Genomic DNA, 11,346 nt, shown 5'->3' with positions numbered 1-11,346 from the left:
TATATTTTATATATTTTGATATTATGTTATTTATTATTATATAAAATTTCCTTAGATAAGTCAATGATTATGATAATATTTATATTAGATAATAAACAGTTTAAGAAAATATGATAATTATCATTTATACAAATATTTGATATTATCTTATTAATATTATATAAAAATATTTTTCTCTTAAATGTCATGAAGGATTAATATTTAAATTTTTGGTATTATTTTTTTTTATAATTTTTTGGATTTCTCTATAAGTTATATTACTTTTAATTTATTAGTGTTTAGTATAAAAATGCATTTCTAATAATTGTAAATTCTGCTAATATGTGTTACCACAAAAACTCATGTTTATGTTTTACCGATATAAATGTAGTACTTGATTACATATCCTATGAGAAACATACAAAAAAAACTTGTAAAGAAAAATATGAATACTTAAAAATATAATAGATCTCCTAAACATTTTTAAAACATTTGTAGATTTTTTAATTTATTGTAAAGGTTATTTTTAAAATAAGATAATTTTACATATATTGTGTTGTTATTTGGAAATAATATTTTCCTATTATAAAAGTTAAAAATAAAGATAAAATATTTCTAATTAAATGAAAAATATTTGTATAAAGATTTTTTCAAATATATTTTTAATATGTATGTTTAAAAAAAAATTGACTCAATAATAAACATTTATATTCTGATGAAAAACTTTGTCGTATATAATAATTTGTTGCTTAATTTAAAATTTTCGAAGATTTATTTAAATTAATAAAATATAAACTAATAAATATTCGTAAAATGATTATATCCGCATGTGCGAAAAAAACATCTAGCTAATTTTTCATTGAAAAGTAGTTCAGAGACATATTCGGAGAACAACATTGGTTTTTTTTCATTTTTACACATTTACCATTAAATAAATCTATATTTGCATATATGTTTATGTTATATTTTTCTTATCATAATTTCTTCTAGATTTTTCTACGTTTGATTAAAATACAAATATATCCCATCACACATAATAAATTTAAAGAATAGATTGTACCTCTGATAGTATATACTTATGTTACTATTTCTTATTTTAAGATATAATTAAAATATAATTAAAAAAATTCACAAATAACGTAATATAATAAATCATACATAGCTGTCGAAGAGAAAAATGGTAAAATGAATTTCTATAATTTACAATCAATACAAAAATTAATGACTAGTAACCCTTATGCATAAACACCTATTTAGATAAAATTAAATTAAATAAAAATTCATATATATATATATATATATATATATATATATATATATATATATATATTCAGCTTTTTCGTATCAGGTTACAACTGTATATATTCAATGAATATTTCCTGTGTCCAGCGCATTGTTAGAAATATCATATTGGCTGTCACTATGAACCAGAATGTGAGAATATAAATTTGTCAGAGTATCATAAATATAAAAACATCAGCATTGTCTGACGTAAGAAAATCATGTATATTCATTAATATGTTTAAATATATAGTGAATAGCATACTTTCTAGATACAAACCTTAAAACCGTTAGTTCACTACATGCAGTATGATGGAATGAACCAGTGCAAGCTCTTGCAACATCGTGATAAGGCTGCTAAACCGCAATCTCTCATTTTGTATGGAGCAAATTAACATTATGATGATGGACTCGCATTTTATTGAGTACATCGAATATGCTGATCTGCTCATATGATGACACCATATGCAAATATGAGTTCACTGTCTTCCAAAACAAAGAGTATGAATCTATACTCAGCTGTCACCTCAAATACTATGGTCCATATAAACTTCAAAATAATTACCATAATACATGTGCATCTAATATATGATCGCATATGTTGTCTACTACTACTATTACGGTATTACCACTTGATATCACCATATGGTTTCTTCACTCTTCCTATCATCTTTTTCTGTCAGCTTATAACTCGATCACACGATGAGACTCATTATGGCTGCGACCAAAAAATTCATTCGAAAGTTTACAATGAATGTTACAAAACGCAACGCTATCGCTAATCTATTTACAACACAACTTTTTACTTAAAAGTCATGGCATGTTGAACGTGTTGCGAGAGAGATGGCGATGAAGAAGAGGAATGGAGGAATAGGCAGACTACGGACATATCGTCCATAGCGATTCCTCGTCTCTTCTTCTTCCAAGCCCGAACTGCTTGCTCCACTAATCGCTTAGCCGCCTTAGGCCGCTCAGTGGTGGAAGAAATGATCTCTATAGCTTCCTGGTTTGTAATCACATCCCATATCTTTTATGTTCAAACCAAAAAAAAAAACAAGTCAATAACTTTATAAAAATATTTAAATAATGAGTGTACAATCAGAATAGACCAAGTCAATGCAAAACGAGCAAAATATGTTTAATGGAAACCAAAAAACACTGAAAAAATATGTCTATTACTGTCTCAAAAATTTAAATTTATATATCTGAAAAACCAAAGACTATAACATATATTACTTTCAAATTTAAATTCAATTTAATTTTAAACCAAAACCGAAATGAAACCGTTCAAACCAGTGCATAGTAGCTATTTTCATTAAAAAAAAAGTCAAACCAAAACCGAACCCAAATTAGAATAAGATATTCCCTAAATCAAATAAATAATACTTCAATTTCATTCTTTTCAAACTTTTTTCTGTCTCTCACAATTTGACATTTAAAAAAAAAATTGAGTATTTCAAGTGTGTGGAATGTGATGAATGAATATTGTTTGATTGTTTTCAAGGTTTATAGATATTTACCCCATCACTAGCCAAGATGATGAAGTGGTCTTTAGCAGAGATGTGCCTTTGAGTGACTTCAGGGACCGAGACCAATCCATACTCTTTAATACAATAGTCTCCGAACGCTCTTGACATAGCCAGTCCCGGTGCTTCTGCGTCTGGTTGCCATACACGGTGGACTCCTGGCTCATCTTTCATACAGAATACACGTCCATTGCATCCGATAATTCTCTCCTTCTCCTCTATTTCGTTCACACCAAAACAAACACAAATATCAAGATTCAAGAACTTACTAGGATAATATTCATATATTTTTTAAGATCTATAAAGGTAAGTTTAAGAAGGATTGAAAGAACTAACGAGGCAGATTCGGTTTGAAATCCAGGGTGAGCTGAACAGCAACCAAGTTCCCTTCATCTGAAGTGGTGGCTAGCACTGCTCGTGAATCGCCTACATTTGATACATAAATTACATCACCCTACATAAAACAAGAAACCATTTTATCAACGAACATATTATAAATTCTCAAAAAATCTTTTGTTTTTAATGAATTGTTAAATTTATTCGATTCAAAAACATTTTTACTCCGAGTGCATCACTACTTCTTTTATGTTGTTACCTGTCTGACAATGGTTATAGCAGTTGTGCCACTGTTGTAAGAATCAATCTTGCGGTGATGTTCAAGTTCTTGATCAACCGATGCACATGTCTTGAGATATGAATGTTTCCATATGTCGAATCTCGAGAATTTTTTACTGGAGCCTTCAAGGTCTAGCTCGGGATCTAGTAGTGTGGTTTGAGCGAGAGTCTTTTGCCAGTTGCATAGGAGGGATGAAGGCATCGAGTTTCTTACATGTTTGGCTACATAGTGACCCCATGGACCATGTCCATCGAATATTCCGCAGAATATCATGTCTTCTTGGCACCCAAATCCCTGTTTACCAAAAATAAATTGTCAGAACGCTAAACATACTCAAAACGCGGTAAATAGCACAAAGGATATGAATCTAGATGCTACACCTAACGGAACCAAGAAGTCTAACAGACAAACGCAAACGCAGAAGATTTTTAAAACGGGAAAAAGGTTAGTAACGTTGTAATTAATATACTACCTCCCAAACGATTGCACAGTCCTGGTTAACGCCTTTCTCACCGCGTTTAGAGAAAACAGAGGCCGAGTTATTAGAACCTTCTGCATAAACGTAACCACATGATTTCAGAATCATCTCCTTCTTCTTTGCATCTTTCACCATCTCATCAGCAGCTTCCTTAGCGTCGCAAGTTCCATTGTTGTGCTTCACTTTCTTGATGGAGAAGGATCGAGCTAATCCACTGAACATGGACGAAAAATGTCCCATTCTTAACAACACCAGATGATTTATTTGGTGAAAATATCAAGCAACAGTGAGTAAGATGATCTTGAATCTGTTGAACAAGAAAGAACAGAGAGTTTTAGATTCTTGGATTAGAGTTTTAAGAGCTAGAGGGCATAATATAATGTCCAAACGTATAATAAAAAAAATACAAAACAGAGGTTTGAACTTAAAAGGTAGAAAGATGAGTCATAGTGCAGAGAATCTAAAAGATTTAGAAGAAAAAAATAGCTTAAGTTAGCATAATATTCATAAGTCTGACATGGAATTCCATTGAACAAGCTTCTGAGATTATCAAACGTTTATCTTTTGAGATAAGTACTAAATATAAATGTGAAATTTGACTCTTAAGGGAAATCAAGTTTCTCCTTATAGAAAACACATTTAGAGATATTTCTTATTAAGGAAATGAAAAACAAGTTGCAAGACTCCAAGATTCTCCTTCTTTTGCTTTTTCGGTGATATCTAACAAGAAAATAAAAATCTATCACAGTCTCATAACTTTCTGAGCATGCTTTTGTTTAACATATATTTAAATATGAAAACCTAAAAGGCAAAATCCAACAACAGATTACTCTTCACCCTCTTTGTTTAATCATTCTTGATTCGTCACAAACCAGTCAGATTCAACTTAGATGTATTAAAGAGAGATAGAGATAGAATTAGAGACCGTTGAGATGGCTCAGAGACGCCGTAGAGATGACGTATTGTCAGAAAAGCTGACGTAGCACCAAACGGAGAAGAAGAGTTAGCTAAGGAAGCGAGAGAGAGAATAATCAGAATCCATTTAATGCTCCAAAGAGAAAGAAAATTAAAGAACTCAAAATTAAATGGAACAATCAAGAAAGATTATTTATAAAGTTAAAAAAAATTTCTGGTACGGTGTTGTAATAGTTCCCTCTGTCATTTATATTATGGTAAGAGAAGGACAAAGACATGGTCGACAATGTCTTTGGTCTTTTGTGGATGTCAGAAAATCAGAAATTCAATAATTACATTTTTTATAATCATAATCTCTCCACGATATTTGTTTCTTATGTTTTAAAATAAAAATTGGTTAATTAAACAAGACAAGTTGTAGAATATTTAAGTGTGGATTATCAGAAACAGAGACAACTACGAGATACGTTTATATCTTTTTTTGTGTGTGCAAAAAACGTTTATATCTTCTTCTTTCGTGTATATCTTCTTCCGAAAATTATACAACCAATTTCTCGATCATACCATTTTTTTTTTCGTAACTGGCTTCGATCATACCATTTTTTGTTAGAGGCTTCTAATAATTTAAAATGGTGTTAAAACATGCTGTTTGCATGTAAGTATATGATAATAGTACAGATTATTCTTAGAAACAAGACAATAATAATATGAGAATATTATGTACATAATGGTTTAAGAGATGAATACGCTCAACTCGTTGCATCAAAAGTCAAATAAAGCAGATACAACTAATAAAGTTCAAGAAATATCACAGTAACAAAGGTAATAAATCAAATATCTTATATGAAAAAGAAAAAAAATAGAGAAATATTTTTCTGAAAAGTTCACTATTTTACAAATCAGCAAGATAATAAAGCAATTAGCATTATCGGTAGAAGAGACCGTCAACAGTTTTTACGTGATTTTTAAATACTAATTAAATGGTCAATTATATTATTCTTTAATATTTGTTTTTGTTAACGCTATATATTATCTGTAATAATTTCACAAAAAGTAATTTTATACTATAGTTTTTCTCGTAATATTTAGATTGATCACTGGTTTGATAAACATGCCGTCTCTCCGGGGTATAATAATCACATCAAACTGTTTTAAATGCATCACTAGATTTCAACCCGTATAACCGTACGAGTATTAATTTTTATTTTATATACAAAAATATTTAGATTTATGGTAAAGTAAAAAAAATCAAATGTTTAGAATTATAAAATAAAATTACATTTAATAAGGAATCAAATAATAATAAGGAATCAAATATCGGTTTATTAACCAATCCAGTTTTGTAGGAGTCAATGGTTATATTAGAAGTAATATATTATTAAACCATATTATTAATAATAAATGAATGATAATTGATTTTTAATTAAAATCTATTTAAAAATAATCACACATGAATACTTTAATAAGGATTGAAATATGTGTTTGTTAACCAAACCTGATTTATAGAAGTTAATTCATATATTAGAATGATATATTATTAAGGGTCCATTTCTAGTAAGGGTCTATTTTCAAAAAAATCATACATGAATCAAGGTTCTGACTTCTGTTTTAATATAATAGATTTATAAGTTTCCCATGATCTTTGCATTATATAATTAAAAAGTTGTATTTTCTGGAATTTAATCACAGATTTGATATCTATTCTATTAAAACAAAAACATGACATATTGAACGTTAAGTCTAATAATATATTTTATTTATGTAAAAACTATTTCATCAAATTAAATTAATATTAACATAAATATAATTACAAAAATTGAAATATAAAAATTAAAATTTTCAAAAAACAAATATATATATATCTCCACCCTTTCGTAAAACCTTTAAATCCTGACCAATAGACTATAGTGATTGAATTTTCCATTGTGGTTATGCAATATTCTTTTTTGTTGGACTGAAGGCTATGCTGTTAATATACGAATAATATGAAGAACACTGTATAAGATGATTAAAATCAATTTAATTGGCATAAAATTAGTAAGCCTTAAGCAGAATGCATAACAGAAATGTGATCAAGCGACTAAAGATAATAAAATTCGAAGGTTGGGGAATCTAATCATATATCTATATAATATGATTTCATACTACTACTTTATTTGGCATTGCGTCATATGATTATCGTGGTAACAATATTTCCGTATGTCAACGACATCTCTCAAGTAAAATATACAAATATTGTTAAATGTGATTATTTAAGGAGTGTAGTTGCTGTATTATATACGTATCTATAAAATATATCAATAAATTTCCTAACCAAAAGATATTTAGGTCAATATCGAAACTAACTATAAAGCTTACAATTTTTATAGAAGAAGAGGTCAAATGATTAAAAACAAAATTTAAAAGTTACATTGTATAAAAAATATTACATTCTAGAGAATAATTTATGTAAATGTTCCGGTTTTAGATTATATATTGGCAACTGGTTTTGACGACCGGCCAAACAAGATTGGTAGAAAAAGCATGAAAATGACAGAAATGACAATAATTTTTTTTTTGAATATAAGGCTTTCGGAAATGACAATAATGCTCCCTAGCTTTTGATAAAGTCCAGTAAAAGGCAGTGCACTGATTGTAATTTGCCTTGGCCCTTGACTCAAATATTGATAATTAGTTCCATCATTAGTAAACGTTTGTATAATTCCATTTCAAAATGTTTCTATATTTTTGTTGTTTACCGAGAGTATAAAATGTTCTATTTATGCATAAGATATCAAATTGGAACGCACTTAATACAGTTCATGATGGATACATATATAACAACATATAGTGGTTTTAGGCCAGTTTCAAAAAAAAAAAAAAAAAAAACAGTGGTTTAGTAATTATTAATTTCAGTATGCACGTTACATGTGTAATTTGCTAGTCATATCTTCTAGGGCTATTGAGAGTATATTCTTGGAAGACAAAATGTAAGTTGTCAAAAGAAAAGAAGACCAAATGTATAAAGGAAAAGAAAAACACAAGTTGAGCATTCAAAATACAAATAAAGTACGCAGATCGTAGCTAGCTACACACGTTTAGCATAAGCATTTTGAAGTATGAATTAACAGTTTTTATAATGTGTACTATAAACAATTACATGTGAATATGGTCCCTCCCCATATATGATGTAAACTAATAAAAAACTTTGTAAAGGTTGTAATTAATAAATAGAGATCGATTGAGATCTTGTGTGTACTATGCCAAATAAACAGCTCACGATAAAGGGGATGATTGGTCTGGTTCGATTCATTAGCTTGCATTGACTATATTCCGGTTTGATCACTATATTTAAAATAGTTTACAGCGAGTTAACCGGATCGATACCATAACCTGTGTCAAGTCGCAATAATCAGACGCCGTGACGAAACTGGACACGAACCTTCGAGTTTCACATTGGTCGAGGGTAAGTCAGTGGGACCCATTTAACGAGGACTGTGTCTGACCGCTTGTGACGGTAGTCTTTTGGTGGGGGCCCACGAAGCATAAGAAAACAACAAACACTGATTTTCTTTATTGGTTCGTTGGATGAATCCCCAATATGTCGGCAACAATCATGCACACAAAATCTTTTTCTCTATTTTCAATTATTGTTATTATTATTTTGGTAAAATTTTCAGTTATTTTTTGAACTCGAGAAACAAAATTACAATTTTATGATAAATACAAGTTGGATATTTATTTATTTATTTTCTTGAGAAGAGGATTTTAAATTCAAACCACAGAATGGACGTTGGCTGCTTGTACATAAATTTGTGTTTCTTTTCCCTGGTATATTGTGTATTTGAAAATAGTAACATACAGTGAAAAACAAAAAAAACAGTAACATACTAAAATAGACCAGAATATTTTCGATTTGTGGAACTAAAACGTTTTACCACTAGATCTAATATAAGATCCTACGTGGTAATGAGTCATATGAGGAGCTATGCATGCACACGTGACGAGAGAAACAGAGACTCACCACTACACTAGGAGACTTTTAGTGTGGATTACTTCCCATTTTGAAAGGGAAGTTCTAATTTCGGCAAGCGAACCTAGTCGAGAACCAACCACATGAAGAGTTAGTTCCTCACGGGTCCACACGCGAGCCCAACCTTTGGATAAAAGGTTAAATTCTACGGTCAACACGTGTCGCCGACAACAATCACTTGTGTGGTGGTGAAGTTTCCGTGTTCGCGCACCCACCGTAGCAATAAGAACGTGTGGAAAATGGTGTGAATATGATGGGGGCAAAAAGAAGCCCATTAATTTGAGCATATAAAGGCCATCACTATACAACCATACTGAACGAAGTTTGTGTTCAATTTTTCAAGGAAAGTGTTCAATAAAGGGATTCACATTCATGACAGTAAAAGTGAGATTCCATTTGGTTAGGTTCACTTCAAAAAGTCACAAAACAAAGAGGGATGAAAATAAACTTACCTGACTAGACCTAGTGCAAGCTCCGTGAATCTGCCTCCGGTCGCCCACAGTGTATATATGTTGAACCAGAAAGTTATGAGAGCCTAGAGTAATTATAAAAAATGGAGAGAAGCAACGATGAAGAAGCAAAAGATCTTCCAAGATTACGTTAAAAAGGATTAGGAAGAGAAACGACAATAAATCTGAAACCACCTGATACTTGTTGGTACCGACAAGATTTGGTAATTACCTTTGTCAAAGGGCAAAAACGATGAGTCAAAGAAATATGATATGGCAATTGGCAAGTGATAATCGTCTGGGTAATGCAAGGAGATCCATGTAGACACGACACCCCTTGTTCTAGCATGGAACCACACAAATTCAGTACTAGCTTCTTGAGAACTACTGAGTTCTCTATATGTCCACAAACATCAAGATGCTTAAGTTTAAGTGTTTAAACACGGACTCTATCTACCATGTGACACAAGAGTGATCATCCTCAGCCATCCTAATACTTAACTTGAGCTTGTGCAAGCATGAAGCCCTAGAGAAATTTAGAAACCTATCAACAAAACTCACTAAGGCAATGTAATCTGGGAATAAAATGATATCTAAATCTGGTAAGGGAACAAAAATCAATAGCTTTCTCCATCTTATAGACAAAATATTACTTTTAAGTGGATTTGCAATTAATCGTTGAACTTTGGACTTATGACTTTTTACGCCTTGATATATTTTTAAATCTAATTCCATCAAAAGCATATAACTATATACCAATTTTCATAAGTCCATCAACATATATAGGATTTGATTGGTATTAGTGGGAGTAATATTGAGTAAAAAAGGGTGGAAAACAGCTGAAACAAAAGAAAGAAATAAAAAGGAAAATGGAGTAAATTGCTAAACTCATAGTAAATGTGTGTGTATGTTTTTCCCTAGAGTAAATAGGTGAAAATAGTATTCAAGACATCAACAAGAAAGAGAAAATCCTCTGCTTTCTCTCTAGAAGTCTGCCGTGGTGAAAAGTGGAGTGGACTACTACAATCACCGTCGGTCCGACCCTATGTTTGTGTTATTTCTATTTTTTCGTTGTTTGTCCGTTTGGATAGAAAGAAGTGATGTCCGCTCTGTTTCGATCCAACTCCAGGATGGGAGGCTTCTACAGTTGCCATCGCCGGCCTACGACTCCAAGAAAAGAGACTTTCTAAGTTCTGGCCGCCAGTTTTAGTTCTTTCGAAATTGATTTCTGTCGATTGTGGAATGGTTTGGTTTGTGGTGGAAGTGGTGTGTTTGAGTTTATTTTCTTGTTTTCTGATAAGTTTCTTGGGATTCCAACTTAAAACCAATTGGCAATTAGTGGAGTGTTTCAAGTTCTTTTTATATTACTTAAGTTCCTATCATATTTCCGATGTAGGATCTTTACTCCCAACATCCTCCTTCGAGATAATGATGCGTATAACCATTAATCTCGTAGAATCCATCATATCCCTACCGAAACAATGCTTTTTCTTCTAGCAATCTCGATAGAACTAAACATTCTCTGGACCATCAGCTAATGGATTGATCGGACCACTTTCGGACCGGACTAATGGGTTAAAGTATTGGTCCCGCTCTGATACCATCATAAGTTTCTTGGCTTTCCAACTTAAAACCAATTGACAATTAGTGGAGTGGTTCAAGTCCCTCCCCATCATATTTCTGATATGGGATCTTTAGTCCCAACATTTTCAGTTTGATGTTTTGGTACGTTTGGATGAAATTTCGATTATCGATGGAACATGTGTTAAGGCGATGAAGACGGAGATTTTAATTTGGGATTTAATTTTGTAGTAGTGGTTTCGTGATACGGATGAGATCTCGGCTTTGTTGATGGATGCTCTCCATGGAATGGTCTCTGACGTTGACGATGGTTGTCTGAAATCAGGTGGATTATGTTGTTGTGGTACTGTTCTCGGTCAGGTTTCGGTGGTTACCGTGTTGTTCCGGCGACGAGTTTCGATTTGGTGAAGACGGTGGAATCTCTGCTCAACTTGTGGCATATCGCTCTCATGCGTTTGTACACGTGGGGGAGGCATGTGACCGTTTCTTTTCTTCTATTAGGGATTGTG

The 11,346-nt window shown here is 31.5% G+C and overlaps 1 protein-coding gene across 1 annotated transcript; it reads right to left on the bottom strand.

Annotated features, from left to right (window-relative positions):
* Positions 1-1,955: 1,955 nt before the first annotated feature.
* On the bottom strand, positions 1,956-4,991 carry LOC130496882 (probable protein phosphatase 2C 73). Its single transcript, XM_056989495.1, has 6 exons — positions 4,806-4,991; positions 3,875-4,187; positions 3,382-3,696; positions 3,123-3,240; positions 2,781-3,004; positions 1,956-2,287 (listed from the first exon to the last, which is right to left on the bottom strand). The coding sequence occupies exons 2-6, from the start codon at positions 4,118-4,120 to the stop codon at positions 2,063-2,065; spliced, it is 1,128 nt and encodes a 375-aa protein (XP_056845475.1). The 5' UTR covers positions 4,121-4,187; positions 4,806-4,991; the 3' UTR covers positions 1,956-2,062.
* Between the last annotated feature and the right edge of the window lie 6,355 nt (positions 4,992-11,346).

Source organism: Raphanus sativus, chromosome 6, assembly GCF_000801105.2.
Source record: "Raphanus sativus cultivar WK10039 chromosome 6, ASM80110v3, whole genome shotgun sequence".
NCBI lineage: Eukaryota > Viridiplantae > Streptophyta > Magnoliopsida > Brassicales > Brassicaceae > Raphanus > Raphanus sativus.
The sequence above is the reverse complement of the archived record's forward strand: the minus strand, read 5'-3'. Positions and strand labels throughout refer to the sequence as shown.

Bases quoted from the DNA above. Each gene is read 5' to 3' on its own strand.
- LOC130496882 (XM_056989495.1), bottom strand. From the start codon at position 4,120: ATGGGACATTTTTCGTCCATGTTCAGTGGATTAGCTCGATCCTTCTCC. The intron at 3,005-3,122 runs GTTAGTTCTTTC...TGAACGAAATAG, and splicing joins TTTCAAACCGAATCTGCCTC to AGGAGAAGGAGAGAATTATC. The intron at 2,288-2,780 runs GTAAATATCTAT...TGAACATAAAAG, and splicing joins TCATCTTGGCTAGTGATGGG to ATATGGGATGTGATTACAAA.